General features: G+C 44.6%; 3 protein-coding genes and 1 long non-coding RNA gene across 9 annotated transcripts; 2 read left to right on the top strand and 2 right to left on the bottom strand.

Annotated features, from left to right (window-relative positions):
• Positions 1-24: 24 nt before the first annotated feature.
• Positions 25-10,154, bottom strand: LOC135109394 (uncharacterized). Its single transcript, XR_010272683.1, has 3 exons — positions 10,032-10,154; positions 6,620-6,685; positions 25-382 (listed from the first exon to the last, which is right to left on the bottom strand). It is a non-coding gene; the product is annotated as an uncharacterized LOC135109394 (long non-coding RNA).
• On the top strand, positions 814-4,868 carry LOC135109388 (dehydrogenase/reductase SDR family member 11-like). 4 transcript variants are annotated; one of them, XM_064020801.1, is made up of 7 exons: positions 814-986; positions 1,174-1,400; positions 1,655-1,823; positions 2,590-2,719; positions 3,113-3,242; positions 3,639-3,794; positions 4,417-4,868. In XM_064020801.1, the coding sequence occupies exons 2-7, from the start codon at positions 1,269-1,271 to the stop codon at positions 4,456-4,458; spliced, it is 759 nt and encodes a 252-aa protein (XP_063876871.1). In that variant the 5' UTR covers positions 814-986; positions 1,174-1,268; the 3' UTR covers positions 4,459-4,868. The 4 variants fall into 4 exon arrangements, with proteins under 4 accessions (XP_063876871.1, XP_063876870.1, XP_063876869.1 ...); XM_064020800.1 differs by having other exon boundaries at positions 815-986; positions 1,177-1,400; XM_064020799.1 differs by having other exon boundaries at positions 815-986; positions 1,127-1,400.
• On the top strand, positions 5,981-13,296 carry LOC135109387 (twisted gastrulation protein homolog 1-B-like). 3 transcript variants are annotated; one of them, XM_064020795.1, is made up of 5 exons: positions 5,981-6,378; positions 7,370-7,598; positions 8,043-8,243; positions 8,495-8,705; positions 11,766-13,296. In XM_064020795.1, exons 1-5 carry the CDS (start codon positions 6,115-6,117, stop codon positions 11,893-11,895), a joined length of 1,035 nt encoding a protein of 344 aa, XP_063876865.1. In that variant the 5' UTR covers positions 5,981-6,114; the 3' UTR covers positions 11,896-13,296. The 3 variants fall into 3 exon arrangements, with proteins under 3 accessions (XP_063876865.1, XP_063876867.1, XP_063876866.1); XM_064020797.1 differs by lacking the exon at positions 5,981-6,378 and adding an exon at positions 6,947-7,131; XM_064020796.1 differs by lacking the exon at positions 5,981-6,378 and adding an exon at positions 6,947-7,137.
• Positions 13,290-19,959, bottom strand: LOC135109385 (ATP synthase subunit alpha, mitochondrial). Its single transcript, XM_064020792.1, has 8 exons — positions 19,806-19,959; positions 18,412-18,517; positions 17,771-17,899; positions 16,617-16,812; positions 15,754-16,046; positions 14,794-15,278; positions 14,540-14,684; positions 13,290-13,870 (listed from the first exon to the last, which is right to left on the bottom strand). The coding sequence occupies exons 1-8, from the start codon at positions 19,869-19,871 to the stop codon at positions 13,638-13,640; spliced, it is 1,653 nt and encodes a 550-aa protein (XP_063876862.1). The 5' UTR covers positions 19,872-19,959; the 3' UTR covers positions 13,290-13,637.
• Positions 19,960-20,043: the final 84 nt, after the last annotated feature.

Genomic DNA, 20,043 nt, shown 5'->3' with positions numbered 1-20,043 from the left:
TCTTATAAGTTATGTAGATAATGTGGTCAAGCTGAACGAAAAGCACAACCACTTACTGCAAATCATCTTCCCTGAAAAATCTTCCGTTAATGAATTCTACACTTGTTGTTGTTATTGTTGTTACTGTTGTTGTTATTCTTTGGGCTACTCCCGTCGCCACAGCTGTTCAGCATTCTTCAATGCACTGATTCCTCTGCGCCTTCCTCAGTCATACCCATTACAGGCACGTCTTGCACTGTATCATAAACCTTCTCTTGGGTCTTCCTCTCTTTCTCCTGCTGCCTTCATCCATCTCCAGCATCCTCCTCCCTGCACACTCCTCGTCTCTCCTCTTGACACGCCCAGACCATCTCATTCTCGCTGTCTACCTTTGTCCCTAAACCTGAAAAGATAGCAACATGACACTACTAAGTGTAGCACCTTATTAAACTCTTTATCTATAAAACACACCAGTCTGACGCGCCTCAGATGAAGGTACAGGTTTGTTGGGAATCCGGCAGTAATGGAGAAAGCATTCCACATAAACCTTGCAGCACAGCAGGATATCATTGTACGTGTCACTGTCATAAGCTGGAATATTACAGAAACAAACACTTCACACGGGTTTCTCTTAATTTGTTATATAATTATTCGTAATATTGTACCTGTACTCCTAAAGAATGTGCAAATATTTTGTTTTTTCGTAGAATTTCATCATGGCGTTTATACCAGCTTGCTGGCTGCTCACTGTTTTTTTTCTTTTTTTTTTTTCTTTGCGTCCGTGAAAGTGAAATCGAATACACTTTCCGCTGTTCGCATTGTCGCCCAAGATACACTGAGTAGATCACGTAAGCAAGGCACCACGCTCATCCCGATAATGTGGGTCAAGTATGTAGGTTGATAAAACAGGCGAATATGTGCGGTCAGTCACTGCCACAACCGTCAGACTGTGTGTTTGTTCTAAACGAACCACTACCAAGTTGCCACCCCGCGCGTCACACCCTCAGGTAACGGTCACCCAGCTCTGCTTCATCATACTTTAACGTTATGATCATCAAATTTAAGTAAATACATAGCATATGATGTTGTACACATAAATTCATGTTACTTATCGACCGAAACTCTCCGATACATAAATTTAGTGCAGGTAGAACAGCCCTTACCAGTCACTGGCCCTGACCTTGAGGCTTCTAGCAGAGGCCCCAGCAGTGGTCTGCACTAGCGCCAGTGTGCGGTGAGCAGTGACATAGCACAGTGCACCACTACGTGTTTTCCTGAGTGCAGCAAGGATGGACCGGTGGGTAGGTCGTGTGGCCCTGGTGACGGGCGCCAGTGCCGGCATCGGCGCCAGTGTGGCACGCAGGCTAGTGGCCGAGGGCATGCGGGTGGTGGGCGCCGCCCGGAGCGTGGACAGAGTGCAGGTAATAACAACTTTAGTAACAGAAATAGTGTCCCCACCTGGCGGTCAGTAGCCAGTCCATTAATGCCATCTTTAAGGTCAGTTGATAATTAAGATGCCGCAATGTATGCAATGCACAACAATTGTATATACTTGTCACCCACCCGTCTCTCTCTCTCTCTCTCTCTCTCTCTCTCTCTCTCTCTCTCTCTCTCTCTCTCTCTCTCTCTCTCTCTCTCTCTCTCTCTCTCTCATGTCAGCATACCTTGCACATAGGCCTTGGCGGACGAGCTGAAGGGTCAGCCTGGGTCACTGCTCCCCATCAAGTGTGACCTCACCAAGGACGACCAGGTGCTGGCCATGTTCGCGCGCATCAAGCGGGAGCTCGGCGGCGTCGACGTGTGCATCAACAACGCGGGAATGTCCATTCACAATTCTCTGCTGGGTAAGCGATGCTGTTCTTTCAAGAAGTGACTTGAGCAACACAAGCGTTCTTATGTTCTCTCTCTCTCTCTCTCTCTCTCTCTCTCTCTCTCTCTCTCTCTCTCTCTCTCTCTCTCTCTCTCTCTCTCTCTCTCTCTCTCTCTCTCTCTCCCTATATCACCTCCCTACGCTTCCTTACAGCTCATAATCAATTCAAGACACACCGGCATCTCACAGTCACACGCTACAACGACTGCTTCTCAATTCTCAATAAGTGTTACTGTAAATACATCTCTGAAATATCTTCATTAAGTAACAACAGTAGCAAGGCCGATGAAATATATTCAAATGGCCTTGGCCAGTAACTTCCATCCAGCTGCCACTCCCAATCCTGCACCCTCCACAAACCCATCCCACATCACCCTCAGTCGGCGCTCCCTGCCATGTCCCTCCTCCCATGGTCCCCCTCAACCCAAGAGAGACATTTCCTCCGCCCCCTTCCTCCAATGAGTCCCTCCGCCCCTTCAGCTACGTTCCCTCCCCCCTCCCCCACACAATCACTCCCTCGGCTTCCCTGTGGCGTTCTCTCCCTCACTCCCCATACAGACACCATGACTCCCTCGGCCGCCTTGCGCCGTTCCCTCTCCCCATCCCCCCACACCATGACTCCATCAGCCCCTCTGCGGCAGTCCCTCCCCCCTCCCCCCATACCATGAATCCCTCAGCGCCCCAGCTGCGTTCCCTGCCACGCATGTTCCTCACGCTGGGTTCTCCTGTACTTGCGACAGAGGGCACCCCCGAGCAGTGGCGGAAGATGCTGGACCTCAATGTGGTGGCGCTATGTCTATGCACGCGCGAGGCCTTGACGTCGATGAAGGAACGCGGCGTTGACGACGGCCACATCATTCACATCAACAGGTCATTGTGTGTGTGTGTGTGCGTGTGTGTGTGTGTGTGTGTATGTGTGTGTGTGGAGCTTGGCGGCAGCTTTACTGACGCAGGTTTATATCGCACGTCTAAAAATTATCAGTTTTGGGACAAAGGTAAACTACAAGTTGTCTTGTATCGCCTTTTTCGTAACTCACATAAGAACGAGTTTTCCCGCATATTTAACATTGCTGTAACATTAATGATAGTCCCATATACGTAAATTCGCATATCATGAAGCCACAATATAACAAAACCGTACCGTACATTCACTCAATGAATATACAAAAAATAATAGTAATAATAATAATTCCCACTCATGTAGAGACCTTTACTTTTACCTCTGATCCGCCACAGCCCCAATACTTTCTTTTACTCCTACAGCATCGGTGGGCATCGCATCAGCCCCATGCCTGGTATTCGCTTCTACTGCGGCACGAAGCACATGGTGACCGCCCTCACCGAGGCACTGCGGCAGGAGCTGAGGCAGACCGACACCAACATTAGGATATCAGTAAGTTGTGTGTGTGTGTGTGTGTGTGTGTGTGTGTGTGTGTGTGTGTGTGAAAGAGAAGCTCAAGAACACTGACAAATGTATGTTCTTTCCTTGCACAGTTACTCAAATCTGTTTGGTTCTCAGCTTGTTCCTTTCCATTACAGTCCGTCGTTCATCGGTTTACCTCGCTGTGCTTCACTCACGTTATATCCCCACACTTTTACCCAACACGTACTACTTTCTTTTATATAAACTTAAACATAATTACGCTGGTGAATACAAAAGCATCATCGGTACAGGATGTACTGTATCACATCAGAAGATACAGTGCAGTCAGCTCCCTACAACCACACACATTCAATACAATATTTTATCTCAGAACTTCCAATGAGATGCTCTCTCTAAAACCTACAGGCCATCAGTCCGGGCGTGGTGGAGACAGAGTTTGCTGTGAACTCTGGTTTGAGTCATGCTGCAGCACAACAACTGTACCAGCAGCTGCCGTGCGTGCAGGCGGATGACATCACCGAGTCAGTAATACATGTACTGTCAGCGCCACCACACGTGCAGGTTAAGATTCTAGTTGTTTATATTGCATGTGGTCTCAAACTAAATGATGTTCTATATTTGGGATACGCAGAGTTGTTTTTTTCCTTTCTTTTCTAAATAATCATTGCCCATTTCTGGGGAGATGTTGTTGTTGTTGTTGTTGTTGTTGTTGTTGTTGTTGTTGTTGTTTGCGGGTTCTCTAATTAAATAATGTCCTGTTTGGGGATTTCAAGTGTTGTGTTTTTTTTTTTTTTTTTTTTTTGGGGGGGGGTGTTTTCAAACTAAACCATTGCCCATTTTTTTTATATGCAGAGTTGTGTTATTGGTTCTTGCTGTTGTTGTTGTTGTTGTTATTGTTGTTGTTGTTGTTGTTGTTGTTGTTGTTATTGTTGTTGTTGTTGTTATTATTGTTTAATATAAGAAGGGATTCTGATCAAGGGCAACAAAAAGGCTAAAAAACAAAAAAAAAAGGCAAATATATGCTGAATTTCAATGTATCTTATTAGAAAAAATCATAAAACGTCGTAATTTGGTAATACAAGAAATTTCCATGCACGGGGATCTCAGAGACTTGGCTAACACTACATCCAAGCGACTTCTTGCACGAAGGTAAAGTGACGCATCCTTCATTGTGCCTCACCAGATACACGACATCCTGATGAGGCCCACCAAGGGACAAACATGAGCAGCGGTAGACTGGCAAACTCCACAAGGCCTGACTGAATGGGCGGCTGACTGAATGTGCGGCTAACTAAGGCCTGTATTCAGAGACGCTTTTCTCTCTCACCATGACTAATTTCAAAGGTCACAAAAATAATTAGCCGAGTTCTGTTTTTTTTTTTCCTTGCTACTAATATGGAAATCTTGTTGAGCTGTTTCTAAAACCATAAAAATACACTTAAAAATCAGTGTAGCTTCAACTATGTAGAGCCTTTGGAAAGGAGAAGAGTGTGGCACAAAAGGGTTTCAGAATATGGGCTAGCTGGCACACACACACACACACACACACACATTTTATCCTTTCATTCAGCATCATGGTCTTAATAAAAATGTTCAAATAAATGCTTGAAGTAAATAAAAGTTTCAAGGCAATAACGTGACGATTATTTTCCTGAAGGACGAAGGACTGACAAAATGTTTAATGACTGTGCATATCGGTGGGTGCAAGGACGCTGCTCTAATGAAGGATAATGGATAAAATCTCTCTCTCTCTCTCTCTCTCTCTCTCTCTCTCTCTCTCTCTCTCTCTCTCTCTCTCTCTCTCTCTCTAGTTTTAAGACTGAAAATATATAAATAAATGTATTAGGTTTATCTTAATTCTATAAAGTAGCCACTCGGTTCTGAATGTATGATAAAATGTATAATAAAACAAAATACATCTCAAGCAGGTAGTTGGTCTGTAGTTCGTCTTGAGGAACATAGCACGTACCAGTAAGACAGTTTAAGAAATATAGGCTGATATGTTAGTGCGAATTACGTGACGCGCTGGTGGTAAAGGAAGGTCTGGGCAGTGGGCAGTGCGTGGCAGCGAGCGAGGGACCACGGAGAACAGGGAACCTCATCGTTATTTAACAGGCAGCGCAGATCCTTCCCACCCATCCCAGCCCCGCCTCCTCTCTTCCCTCTTCCCCCTCAGTACATCTATTCCCACCGCCCCCTACCAAGAGTCCACCTCCCGATCTCTCCTTACCAACACTCGAACCCAAGCAACCAAACAGAGAATTGTGGAAGAGAATTGTGTTTAAGATTATAGGCTTATGTATTATGCGAATTACGTGATGCACTGGTGGTAAAGGAAGGTCTGGGCAGTGGGCAGTGCGTGGCAGCGAGCAAGGGACCACGGAGAGCAGGGAACCTCAGTGCTATTTAACAGGCAGCGCAGATCCTTCCCACCTATCCCACCTCCGCCTTCTCTCTTCCCTCTTTCCCCCTCAGTACATCTATTCCTACCGCCCCCCACCACGAGCCCACCTCCCGATCCCTCCTCAACAACACTCGAACCTAAGCAACCGAACAGAGAATTGTGGAAGAGCCGATCACGCGCTTCTTCTGGCGGAAACATCAAACTCATTCGGGAAAGCAGTGGACATCCCTCACCCCCCCCTCCCTCCCCTGGTTGGTGACGTCACGAGCACCAGGCAGCACGGTGAGTCTGCTAGTAGGGCTCTCTCACTCACTGCCGCCACTGCCACATGTTTCCACACTCACATTTTCAGGTCCGCGGTGGTTGCGTCTCAGTGCTCCACCCAAGGAGAGCCTGAGCGCGGCAGTGAGGTGGGTCGCCGTGAGTAAAGCCTCCATCAGCGAAAGAAAACGGAAGTATGCATAAAAATTCATAAAAATGCAGTGGCGCGGTACGGCAACTCCGCATGCCCTTCAGGACCTGCTTGGCTGGCTGGCTGACTGGACTCCTTGCGGTCTAGAGAGTTACACTACTTCACTCTGCCCTCAGGAGGGGTGCTGTCAAGGTCTACCCGTCAGGCTGTCTTCTTCGTGCTGCCCTGCCTGCTTCCCGCCCTCCCGTCAGGACGCCCATACGCCTGCAAGCAAACACCACTGTCACATAACCTGCAAACGCCCCGCCCCGCTACAGCTCCCAGTCAAGGTAAAGTGGAACAGCTACGATGTTACAGGTGCCCCAGAGTGGACGTGCTGGAGGACTAGCCGTCGTGGGCCCCGCCTCTCAAGGCAACTCCTGTCTCGTTAAGACAGGAGCGCCTGACAGGTGCTCCTGTCTCCACAAAAAGAAAAAAAAAAAAAATAAGACTGGAACTCTTGTGAAGCACGTAAGCTTCCGCATAAATCATTTGCATGCCCCCCTCCCCTCCTCGCTGGCCACCACTCACCTCGCAACGGAAGGCCACGAATGGCGGTGCCCCTGGGAATATCCAGCGCCCTCCCGGGAACTCAAACTGGAAAAAAGAGAGAGAGAGAGAGAGAGAGAGAGAGAGAGAGAGAGAGAGAGAGAGAGAGAGAGAGAGAAAGGGGAGTTTAATGACATGGGTGTACTTCAAGACACTGAGTAAGGCTGACAAACAATCCTGTCCCACAAGTAGGACTGGTCAACAGTCAGTAAGAAACGGAAAAAAAAAAAAAAAACGCAGCATCAGATAAGATGCCCTTGAGTTGACACAGACGAGTACCGCATGACACCACTTTGGCTGCGGCGTAGCACCACTCGTGTCAATAACAGGGCTGCGAAGAATTGCACATGGAAATGATCCGTGACTAGTGATACGTAATACACTGGCCACACACCCTGCTTGCCAGTACATCACTTGCCTGAAAGCTGCCCGCCCGCCCATCTTTCGCAGTACAGTCCCAGCCCAACACTTTCACTGATAAAATACGTCTGACCGTGAGTGTGAGTGAGCGAAAGTGTTTGAAGAAGCTGAAGGCAGAGCAAGCCACTTTAAGTAAATCAATGACTGACTGACGTACACACTTCTTAACTATTAATAAACATGTCTGACAGAAAAATAAATAAACAAATAAATAAATAAACAGGGAATCCAGACAAGATACAATGTAATTATTAAAAAAAAAAATAAATGTTTTTCATTTAGCATTCTGACAAGGAAATGTTCCTTCTACAGATGCGGTGGGACGCCTCCACGTGGGTGATGGTGGCGGTGATGGCCTGCCTGGGCGCCTGGACCTGCCACGCCTGCAACGAGGTGGTGTGCGCCAGTGTGGTGAGCAAGTGCATGCTGACCCAGGCCTGCAAGTGTGATCTCACCAGGTCCCCAGACAACAACTGCACGTGCTGCCGTGACTGCGCCAAGTGCCTGGGCTACCTGTACACCGAATGCTGCTCCTGCCTCGGTGAGTCTTGCGCTAATAATACTCTATTAATCTATTTATTTATATACCATAATTTCTGCCCCGCACCTCCCACTACTTTCAAAAGGTTCAAATTGAAGTTACACAGGTTTTTAATATTATTTTTACGGTTCTAGTGGGAAATTAACAAGATTTTTACAGTATTATCATCTCTGTAGCCTAGCCTGAGGAAATAGTCATGGTTTCACTCTGTCTTTCCCTCGATCTTCCCTCGACTGGTTTTTCTCAGGCTTTTTAATCGACTCTTGGTCTTCTCTTCTTACTACGTGACCAAACCATCTCACTTTTAACTTCTTTTCGCTTCCATAATGCATTCCACCCCTGCTCTCCTTCTCACTTCTTCATTTCGTAGATGTTCTCTGAGTGACACACTCACGATCCACCAAAACCCCACCCGCTAGTCACTAACACCTTTGCCCTTTGCAGGAATGTGCGAGCCAAGAGAGCAGGTGCTGGATAGGACGGACTCACAGGTTGGCGACCTCCCTGAGCCCTTCCCTCACATGTTCCGGGCTCTGACGGGGGAAAAGGACACGCTCCTCCGCTGGACCTCCATAACTTTTCCTATCGACGTGGACCTTACTGACATCGACGTCTCCACCATGAACAAGAACAGATATAAGCTGGGTGAGTAGGAGAGGTGGCGTTGTTTGTGCCGTGCAACAGACACACGGGGCTTATGCCGGGTTCAAGGGACCACATTCTCAAACACTTCCGCCCCGCATTTCCGCTATATTTAAAAGGTTCTGATTGAAGTTATTCGGATTTCTAAGGGTGTTTTATGGTTATAGTAACAGAGAGAGAGAGAGAGAGAGAGAGAGAGAGAGAGAGAGAGAGAGCACGCGAAGTAACAGCAATAAATCTTTCGCATGAGGAAGGCGCGATTCCGGTGGACAACTCCCAAGACACCACACAGATTGACCAGGTGACCGTCAACTGCACCGTGATGTACATGTCCCAGTGCATGTCTGGCAATAAGTGCAAGGAGACGTGCAGATCCACTGGAGCCACCGCCTATCGCTGGTTCTTCGACGGCTGTTGTGAATGTGTGGGAAGCACCTGCGTCAATTACGGCATCAACGAAAGCAGGTGAGAATTGCAGCACTTCTTTCTTGCCATCATAATCATCTCTCGTCTCTGGAATGTAGCGCTGCTGTCTGTCGGTCCATCATCGTTATCATCTCTCGTCTCCCTCTCGTGTTTTTCCCGATGGGTTATGTGTTATTTAATTGCGTCAAGTACGGTGCAAACGAGAGCAGGTAACAAATATATACTGGTGTCTATTTGTTCGGCATCGTTATCATCTCTTGTTTCCCTCTTGTGTTATTACAGCGAACAATATCTTCTACGTGATAGGTCCTTATCTCATCGTATTCTGATTGTTCACTGGATCGGCAGTTTTTGAAAAATCGGTATTATTGAATTGGGTATGATATACGTAGGAATCCCTAGGGTCAAGATCTTGATTAAGAGGTTAATTCGGTCAGGTTTTATTCTAATTCTGGGATCGGCAAATTTTTAAATACCCTCAATATTGAGTTAAAACATTTTTTGGGAGTCCCGGAGATAAGGATCCTGGTTTAGAGGTCAATTAGATTAGTTAATTCTAGGTTAAGTTTAACACGTATTTTGCAGCAGTGAGAAAATGCTTATAAGCCCGAAAATAAAATAATCTGTGTGGCCTTTACATAAACGTGATCCTGAGGAGAGCACAAGGCGTGTCACAATACAAATCCCAGTAACACGAAGTCATTTTACAGAGCTTTCACATAACTGCTGAACACATCTACATCTATCAGAATGAAGTAGTCTCGCCTTGAAACTGGAAGGATACCGTTTTCTAAATTTTGACTTTTCCCCTATTTTATCATATTGGCATGTTTGGCGACCTGATAACATAAGGCGTCTTTGTTTATAGCACTGATCAGCTCTAGATCATTTATCTGGATCTGGATCTGATCTGGGTTCGCTCGGGGTAAAAAGAACGCTCGTGGCCATTACTGATCAAACCAATTATACAGCACAAGCATGTCGCTGAGCAACTTTCACGAGCGGTGGACTGTTGATGCTCGCCACTGTGCTCTAAGGAAGCGTAAACGAGAACTACAGCTTAGGAAGTTGGGCCGAGAAGGCCATCCCTTAGTCCCAGCCTCATGCCTACCCCAGGCAGCACGAGAATGGGTTCCGTGCCTGGCCATGAACGTTGTATAATAAACTTTCACACAAGACTCTCTTCACACACAGCATGATGAAAGTACTCGATGTGGTGAAGTACAAAATGATAAAATGAGAAAATACCCGGACGTAAGATGAGACTAGCCTGGCCCGCTTGATGACACTATTGACACCATTACTGAGGCACTTCAAAAGCAGAGATGTATTATTTTCAAATGAACAAGTATTATCTTCCTTTACCTCATTATGTAGTCGTTGGTAGAGGCGGCAATGGTCACGTAATCATAATCAGAAGCCATTAAACCAAGGGCTGGTGTGGCTTGCTATATCTTCCTTGTTTCTGGCATGTATTACCACTATTATACACATTATGTGTCCACAGCAGCATTCTGCAACGACTTATTACCACTCAGTTTATCCCTCAGACATAACCGTTTTCTTGAATAAGTCACCAGTAAATGCTGCTCAGCCGCCAGTAGCTTCAGCAAGTGTCGTCTGCTATAACCCACCTCCGGCCCCAGATCATCCATATCATGATCCGGATCACTCAGATCAAGATGCAAATCCAGATCAAGATGGAAATAGAACACACGGGCCCAGATCAGTGATTTGAAACGGATCACAATAAACAGAAGACGCCTTATAATCGTGCAATCATTGGCGGCGTAATACTTTCACGATGGATATTCTACTAATCTCTCACTAAGCCAGCAAATTATTCACAATTAGTGGGATAATGGTCATTCTTTTTTTTAATGTTACGAATATTTCTTCCTGGTCACGGTGGTTGCCTTTTCATTTTATAGAGTTGCCTTGCGCGGCTTGGCATGTTTACACCGCGTGGCGGGTCAGGCTGCTATTACTATTTCCACCAAAGCAAGCTGCTCTTCTAGACAGGGTGGAATCGAAAGCTTTTCATCTCATTAACTCCTCTCATCTAACTGACTGTCTTCAGCCTCTCTCTCACCGCCGCGGTGTTGCATATCTAGCTGTCTTCTACCGCTATTTTCATGCTAACTGCTCTTCTGATCTTGCTAACTGCATGCCTCCCCTCCTTCTGCGGCCTCGCTGCACAAGACTTTCTTCTTTCTCTCACCCCTATTCTGTCCACCTCTCTAACGCAAGAGTTAACCAGTATTCTCAATCATTCATCCCTTTCTCTGGTAAACTCTGGAACTCCTTGCCTGCTTCTGTATTTCCACCTTCCTATGACTTGAATTCCTCCAAGAGGGAGGTTTCAAGACACTTATTCATCAATTTTTGACCACTGCTTTGATCCTTTTATGGGACTGGCATTTCAGTGGGTATTTTTTTTATTGGATTTTTGTTGCCCTTGGCCAGTGTCACTCCTACATAAAAAAAAAAAAAAAAGTTCAAAGCACGGGGCAGGACAGAGCACAAGGGGCAAACAGTTTTACCCTTATATCACTGGTCACAGGCTACCAACACAGTCACTATCGCTTACTACAGTCAGTGTCTCTCAGCACAGGTGTACACAGGGGTCACACCTGTGGAGATAGGGCACAAAAGCGAAGCAGAAGGCAGGGCTAGGCGCCTGAGGCAGCAAGACATCACGGCGTCCCCTCTGCTTTTACACACCTCTCCCTGACATGGCCGCTCAGCCCGCTATATTAAAAATTAAAAAAAAAATAAATAAAAAATCCTTGCTCTCGTAACAGTAATATCCTGAGTGTGACTGATGCGATGAAGACACCAGCACCAAGTATCCTGCCTCACTGAGTGCTGGTGAGACAGATGTCATAGTTGAAGCTCTAACCTCAAATCTAGCTTAGTGCCTCTAATACCCTATGAAGTTAACCTTTATATGTTGTTTTTTACTCCCACAGCCAACATTGTGGTATTACTGAATAAGGTGAATATGGCTGACCCAGGACATCGAGGACCCTATAAACTACAAATAATTCATAGTCATAATCTCCTTTCACTGTGCTAATCATGTGTTTCCCACGCCAGGTGCATCCAGTGCTCCATAATTGAGGACGTAGATGCGAATGACCAGCTCACTGACCAGTACCTTGCTGGCAGTGATGAGCCCTTCGACGACCCCGCCGCCCAGGGAGTGGTGGACTCAGAGGATGTGTGAGGATGTGTAAGAAATCACAACACACACATCACTGCGGCAGTTACCCAAAACACTCCGTCACTGCAGCAGTTACCCAAAACACTCATGTCACTGCAGCAGTTACACAAAAGTCAAACTTTATGACTTAAGTACAGTTTCCTGTAGATACCATATAAACACTATCAAACTCATTTAACCCATCAGCTGCCACCCACACACACATACTGCAGAAGCTGAGACAACAAAGTGGCACATTTAAACGACAGCCCCATCATAAAATACCGTATTATTCCCCAAGCAAGATAACTAAATTTCTTCAGCTGTGAGGTAAACACTGAACCACAGAAATCTCAAGTGCCAGGGTGACAAGGGCATTTTCATCTCATTACAAAGCTGCAGCGAGGCAAATCAAACTTGCACCCCCTTCTGGCAAAGGCAAGCATTGTATTGTACATATCAAAGAGCCACCAGGCCCCAACACTAATATAATAGGCAAGTAGATTATAGTAAGACCAGCAATTCAAACTAAACTCCACTACCTTGCTGTAAAGTGGACCCTACACAATCAGTATTATTGACACAATATAATGACTCATTTTTTATTGTGCAATATTTGTTTCCCCTACACAAAAGCTTTTTGAGGTCTTCAGTATATTGTGTCATTTTTCAATACTACCCCTTCACTGTCAGTAATATTGTACAATACAATATTGCACAATAATAGTGATCATGTAGGGTCAGCTTAAATCTATCATTACTTAACCCTGTATTAAGTAATAGATAGTTCAGGCCTGACTTTAAGACATATATTATTACTTGTAAATAATTTTTCAAGACTTAAAAGGAATACTGATGGATTGTAAATAGGTTCAAATGCATACCTTCCAAAATAAAACACTTGATGCCTGTTTGGTCAGCATTCAAGTCAAGAAGTATTAAGTAAATCTAAAAATGTTTGTAGCAGCCTGTGGTCAGTGCTCAGAAATGGTGATACCAAGGATCAGTTTTGAGTCTTGTCAGAATTTTTTTTTTTTTTTCCAATAAGCTAAAGCAGAGTAACCAAAGAATACCCACATGCTTCCCATCGGCCACATCCTGACAGCTAATGCATCAACAGGGTCTAGGATGTGGCATGAGACTGCATGTCACTAAATATCTGCTTGCACCACCACAGGCAGGGGCCAACCAACCAAGCCTCCATAATGAGATTGACCATACTGGCATTGGTTACTGCAGAATGCTCTTCTGCTATATGCCAAGAAAATAATTAAAATGTGATATCAAAAAGATGTAATAAATATAAACATAGTGGGCATGTCCATTATGTCAATAATAACCATGATCCTTTGCTCACAATACTGTACCATTCCCATGTTCACTGGTCTACTGAAAGTAACAAGTAAAAGATACCCCAGTAAAAAAGGTCCCTTTATTTATTATGGAGAACCTCTACACAATTTTCCACTTTATTACAATTACTTTTAAACTCAGGCATAGATTTCTGGGACAATAAACTTTCTATATACAATGTGGCTACCTCCATAATAATTAAAAAATATGGAAATGTAAAGGGAGAAGGGCGTTCAGAGCTGATCCTCTGAATTATTGACATTGGCTTAAATATATACATCAGGAAATAAAGACATTCCCCTGTATCGAGCACTTCCAGACACTGCATGGGAAAATAGAGTCCATTCTCTCATTTTGAGGGAACACGTGGATCTCCTGCCATCTCTTAACAGACAACCTCTCCATAAATAAGCTTAAGCCTGGAAGGTGGCCATGAAGTCTATCACGATCTTCTTCAATTTAGCATCAGTCTCTGGGGTGATGTGTCCCTCCTTGGCAATGGTGTTGAGGACATCCTGGTGGCTGGTCTTGATCATGGCCATAAACTCTTGCTCAAACTTGGTGATCTTGGAGGGGTCAAGCTTGTCCAGGTGGCCACGCACACCACAGTAAATGACTGCCACTTGCTCCTCAATGGCCATAGGCACTAGAAAATTAATACCATTAGCTTCAGAGCTGTTCTACATTAAAGTGAAATTCCTTAATGGTTACATGAATCATGCTGAGAGGAAGCTTTAAAAAGGTAAAAGCTGTATGTTATCTTTACTAGCTCAGTTCAACACATCTGACTATGCATTCATACCTAACACCTTAACTCTCTCCAGGGTCATCCCAAAAGAGGACAGCCACAACAGAACCACTTCAAGCTCTCCCCATCCGCTTATTCAGGTACTCTGCCTCTATCAGTACCTTTTACTCCTTTACCTTATCCTTCCATCTTCCAAGTGGCCTTCCTCTTTATCTTCTCTCACACTTCCCTTGTAAACTTATTGTCTTCATTCTCTCAAAATGGCCATGCCATCTCAGTGTGTTCTTTTTCACCAATTTCATCACTCCATTTGCACAGATTCTCTTAACACACCTCATTTTCAATGCTCTCATCCTTCCATCATGTCATTCCAAATGCCCCTCTCAGATAACTCATTAAATACCACACAATCACTCTTCACTGGTGTATCTTATTCCATTTTCAGTGTATTAGTCCAAATCTTCTCATGTCACAGATCTTCCATTCTTTAACTATATTAACCAGTATTTTACTTATAAAGCTTACCTTATTTAAGGCACAAATAAAAAAAATAAAAAGATTACTCACCATACTGTCCCTGCTTGAGCAGCTCTGTGAGGCGCACACCACGGTTCAGCAGCTGCTGGGTGGAAGCGTCAAGGTCAGAGCCAAACTGGGCAAAGGCAGCCACCTCACGGTACTGGGCCAATTCCAGCTTCATGGAGCCGGCAACCTGAAGGAGCAAACAAGGTCATGGTTAAGCTTTGTAGCAAGAAACTCGTCTTTTTATCCTCATCAGAAGCTCCTTTAGCCAGTGAACACAACAAAGACCATTCCAATACCTGCTTCATGGCCTTGGTCTGGGCAGCTGAGCCTACACGAGACACAGACAGACCCACGTTGATGGCAGGACGAATACCCTTGTAGAACAGCTCAGTCTCCAAGAAGATCTGTCCATCAGTGATGGAGATCACATTGGTGGGGATGTACGCAGACACGTCACCGGCCTGGGTCTCAATGACGGGCAGAGCAGTGAGAGAGCCGCCACCATTGGTGTCATTCATTTTGGCAGCACGCTCAAGCAGACGGGAGTGGAGGTAGAACACATCACCAGGGTAAGCCTCACGGCCAGGGGGACGACGCAGCAGCAGGGACATCTGACGGTAGGCCACAGCCTGCTTGGACAGATCGTCATAGATGATGAGGGCGTGCTTGCCGTTGTCACGGAAGTACTCTCCCATGGCACAGCCGGCATAGGGAGCCAGATACTGCAGGGGAGCAGCATCAGAGGCAGTGGCAGACACCACAATGGTGTACTTCATGGCATCTGGAAAAGAGCACACATCATTAGTCCACCAATAGATTATATTTTATGCACACAAAACACACATGCACACAAACTGTACGAAAAATTTCGCAGAATGACAAGTGTCATGGGAACACGAAAATTCTTCTTTTTGCTCTAGCACCGCTGCGAACATCAGCATCCATGAGGCAATGCGATGGCTCATTGGTGCATCCATTCTTGATGAGAAGGCAGTGTTCAAACATCATGCTTCACTTTTCTTCAGCACCACTTCTTGCATGCAGGAAAAGGGTACTTGTAGTGGGAAAATCTTCACACTAGTTTAAAGGTTACAAGAGATTCCATCACAATCTCCTCAAGAAACTTATAACACATTATGATGTGCATATACAAGTTACAAGCAGATGCCAACAGACAACAGCAGCAAATGTCAAACATACTATACCAAAGTAAAAGACTCAAACTCCAGTTTAAAAAGAGAGCATACAAGACTCACCAGCATCAGTCAGCCTCTTCACGATCTGGGCAACAGTTGACCTCTTCTGTCCAATAGCAACATAGATACAATACAGCTTCTTCTTCTCCTCGGCACCATCGTTGAAACGCTTCTGGTTGATGATTGTGTCGATGGCAATGGCAGTCTTGCCAGTCTGACGATCTCCAATGATCAGTTCACGCTGTCCACGGCCAATGGGCACAAGTGAGTCCACAGCCTTGATGCCAGTCTGCATGGGCTCCCTCACAGAGATGCGGGGGATGATGCCGGGGGCCTTCACTCCCACACGAGCCCTGCCGGCACAGACCACATTGTTTGCCTTGCCCAAAACTGTGTAATATTGCTGCTCTTCCTGGTGAGACTTGAGCACATCCTAACCACACTGAGAAATTTGTAATACCGTTACTCTTCCTACTAAGATTTGAGTGTACCCTAACCACACTAAGGGGAATGTCAACACAATCAATGCCAAAAACTGTAATATACAAGTAGCTACTCTTTCCACCAAGACTAACACATGTCTAACTTAACCCCACTAAGGAAAAGATATCAATACAATCACAATGCCAAAAAAAGTAATATATGACTACTCTTCTTACCAAGACTATCAATTAAAAGTCTACCCTAGGCACAGTAAGAAAATAGAATTCAATATAATCACAAAACCAAAAAACTGTAATATACATAGTTGTTCAAGGCGTTCTTCCTGAAAGTGTCAATTAGAGTTTATCCTAGCCACACACAAAATAAATAAGATAAAATAATAAATAAACAAATAAAAAAAAGATACTTCATCAATCACACACTAAGCTTAAGAATTCCAAGGAATGCATCCCTGAAAGGAAAGCAACCTTGTCACCTACCTCTGGCCGCCAGTGATGGGTCCCTTGCCGTCAATAGTGTTGCCGAGAGCATCCACCACACGGCCCAGGATGGCCTCACCGACTGGCACATCCACAATGGCTCCAGTACGCTTCACAATGTCACCCTCTCGGATCAGCTTGTCATTACCGAACACCACAACACCAACATTGTCAGGTTCCAAGTTCAGAGCCATACCTACAGGAAACAATTGTATTATGTTGTGACTGTATATGTTGTGACAGTCTCAATGTCATAACTCAGCAATGAATGTTATGGCTCCAGGTTGTGTCTGGTTCCAAAGCCATACCTGAGGGAAGCAATTTGTATTATGCCCATATTCTGAAACACTTCTGCCCACAGCTCTGCTACTTTGAATTTACCTGGTTTTTAAGGGGATTTTACGATTCTATTGACAGATTAACAGGATTTCTACATGATCAACAGAGAACCCAGTATATCATCTGTGGCCTTTAAAAAATAGTCTTGTTGAGTGCAAAGGATTTCTGAATATGGACATATACCATGAGTCTCATTAACCAAACTCAACAGTGAATGGTGTGGCTCCAGGTGGCTGAGATGAAAAGAAACATGGATCAGAGAATGGTTCTATATTACAGCTCAGGATAAGAGAACACAAAATGATCACTTTCTAACTTGTCCAATATGTTTGAGCTCAAGACGGGAGTGATGAAAAGAACCATTGATCGGACAGAATGTTTATACAATACTAAAGCTCAAAATGAGAAAATTACTTTAACTTTTCCAAAATGCCTGAACAAGATATGATGGTCACAAAGCAGAATTCTCAAAATGTTACAGCCCCTCATAAAAAAATAGAAGTAGAAAATATGGTCTGTGTAATACTGCAACTCCACAACACCAAGAATAAAACAATACTGCAGCTATCCATAGAAAGACAAGATACAGTGGTCAGGAAATGGAATGCTAACATAATACAGCAGCTCCAAATGACAACACTAACAAAACTAAAAATAAATAAATAAATAAATAAATAAATAAATAAAAGGCAAAGAAACAATGATGATAATAAAACCTCAAATTACATAACATTACAGCTCCAGATGCCAATGCCACCACTAAGTAGGATGCACACATGTCATGAACCACAAGTAAAAAATAGAGGTTATTTCACCTTTGAGCCCCGAGGAGAACTCCACCATCTCCTCAGCCTGGATGTTCTTGAGGCCATAGACACGGGCGATACCATCACCAATGCTCAGTACACGACCAGTCTCCTCCAGGTTGGCCTTGGGAGCAGCACCTGTTGGGTATTCACAGTTACAAGCCAATCGCTCACCATACATTTGTTTCCTGATGTATTCTGACTGACTCCAATGCACTATCCAGCTGGTATAAATCACTAAGCAGGAGTTGGTTCATTACTCTGCTTTTAATCTTCCTCACAGCCTCACAAAAACTTATGAAAATTTGAGCAAAGAATTGACTTGCTATATATATCTAGTATCCTCACGTAGAATTTAATTTATGTTGGAAACTTTTGATTCAATAACTAATTCAAATAGCTTAGAAAGACTGTGATGTGCAAGAATTTTCATCTATGCTCTGGAATGCAAAAAATTGTTTTTTTTTTTTTACTTACAAAGGACATGAAGATGAAAATATAATAATAGTCATAAATACCACTCACAAACACTTAGGAAGTTCCAATCCAATTCCAGAGACATCCTAATACTCTTCATATCATCCAAGAGAAGTGAAAAAATTAACAAGAGAATGTACCAAGAGCAAAAGACAACCTAAGGGAGGACTCACCCAGGATGCGCTCCTCCAGGATGGTGGAGACCTCAGCCGACGCCACGACATTGCTGGTGGAGAGCTTGCGGGATACGATGGAGGCCGCAGGCAAGAGCTTGGCAACCTGAGGAGGGTACACAGTCTATATATCTCAAACTCTCTTCCCATCTCGCACTTTAAAAATACTTCTATACCTTCCATTTTTCCATGGGATCATCTTGTACCCACAGCATATAACTGCCCAATTCTCCTACATTCATCCCTCTTAACTAAAATAACATGATTACACTATGTTACTTTGAATTCATTGACTGCATTTGTTCTTACAACCAAGAAACTTCCGAAGTATAGCAATGATCCATTTTACCTGTTGATCCTACAGGAAATCAGCAGGGTTAAATAAGTGGGCAAATATCCAAACCAGTCAGTGGATCACCTCCCTACAACCATTACTGCACATAACACACGCACACACACACACAAAACACTTCCATCACCACCACCACCACCAACTCTCTCCAGCCACATCACACAACACATAGCAAAGACAATGCTAAACTAACACAGGAATTTTCACCTGAGGGCAACATCTGATTACATTTTAGATTCATTTAGTTCATCAATTTTGCAACTGATCCCTTCACTGTGCAGATCATAACTGGAAAAAAAAAATATCTTATTTTACCGGGAAATAAAATGTCAGTATCTAGAAACTGATAAGGTCATTCCATTAGTCCCAAATAACACCAACTGTATTAGATGTATACGCCAGAACGGGCATCACCACCTAGCCGGTCGCAGTAATGTTCCCGCGACAAGCCAATATTGTTATCACCAATACAACGAAACATTAACACACATTCCTCTCTCACCACCAGGCAGTCAACACAGCATACAATACAAGATCTCACCAGTACAAGCACCACCAGTTCACCATGTAACCAACCGGTCACATATTCACTGGACAAGCCAATACTCCCAGTAATACACTTAACACTCCAACACCGCATCAGTCCTCTCTCACACAAAGCCGGTCAACACAGCACACAAAACAAGGCACCACCAGCACATTCGCATGCATCACAACCCAACCGGTCGCTTTGTAATCTTACCCCCAAGTCAATAGTCCCGTCACCAACACACTTAACATCTGAACATCACGCCATTCCTCTCTCTCACCCTGCTAGTCAAGCTAACACACAAAGCAATGCACCAGCAGCACATTCATACACACATCGGGACATGGACAGACCGGCCGGAAAACAGCTGACCGGGGGTAGGAAGGCAGGTCACATCACATCAGCCGGCTCACAAGAGTATAACGAAAAACCTTAATATTCCTAATTTCTCCCTTAATATAATTCCCCAATAGTCAGGACAGAACGTGAGGCATCTGTGCTTTGTGGCATTACCTGGGAGGTTGTCCTGGGCAGCTGGCGCGCCAAGGAGGAGGCGAGTCGTGCAGAGAGCAGAGCCATCTCGTCTGTGTCTAAGATGGAGGAGTCTAACTGCACCCTGCCGGCCACACATCCCTTCCCTTCAAATGTGTTTTTCGCTTTTTTCCCCTATCCAAAGCTTAATTTACATATATCTTACTATAAACCAACCCTTATTTTTATTTTATTTGGTTACATCTATATATTTTGTGAT

The sequence above is a fragment of the Scylla paramamosain genome, chromosome 18 (genome assembly GCF_035594125.1).
Source record: "Scylla paramamosain isolate STU-SP2022 chromosome 18, ASM3559412v1, whole genome shotgun sequence".
NCBI classification, from domain to species: Eukaryota; Metazoa; Arthropoda; class Malacostraca; order Decapoda; family Portunidae; genus Scylla; species Scylla paramamosain.
Note: the sequence above shows the minus strand (reverse complement) of the source record. Positions and strands in the feature narration are given on the sequence as shown.

Excerpts from the sequence above, each read along its gene's own strand:
- LOC135109388 (XM_064020801.1), top strand. The coding sequence starts at position 1,269 with ATGGACCGGTGGGTAGGTCGTGTGGCCCTGGTGACGGGCGCCAGTGCC. Across the intron at positions 1,824-2,589 it reads CATTCACAATTCTCTGCTGG|AGGGCACCCCCGAGCAGTGG; the intron begins GTAAGCGATGCT and ends TACTTGCGACAG. Across the intron at positions 3,795-4,416 it reads CAGCGCCACCACACGTGCAG|ATACACGACATCCTGATGAG; the intron begins GTTAAGATTCTA and ends GTGCCTCACCAG.
- LOC135109387 (XM_064020795.1), top strand. The coding sequence starts at position 6,115 with ATGCAGTGGCGCGGTACGGCAACTCCGCATGCCCTTCAGGACCTGCTT. Across the intron at positions 6,379-7,369 it reads CGCTACAGCTCCCAGTCAAG|ATGCGGTGGGACGCCTCCAC; the intron begins GTAAAGTGGAAC and ends TTCCTTCTACAG. Across the intron at positions 8,244-8,494 it reads CAAGAACAGATATAAGCTGG|GCGCGATTCCGGTGGACAAC; the intron begins GTGAGTAGGAGA and ends CGCATGAGGAAG.
- LOC135109385 (XM_064020792.1), bottom strand. The coding sequence starts at position 19,871 with ATGGCTCTGCTCTCTGCACGACTCGCCTCCTCCTTGGCGCGCCAGCTG. Across the intron at positions 16,813-17,770 it reads GTTCTCCTCGGGGCTCAAAG|GTATGGCTCTGAACTTGGAA; the intron begins GTGAAATAACCT and ends TGTTTCCTGTAG. Across the intron at positions 16,047-16,616 it reads CCCATCACTGGCGGCCAGAG|GGCTCGTGTGGGAGTGAAGG; the intron begins GTAGGTGACAAG and ends CTGTGCCGGCAG.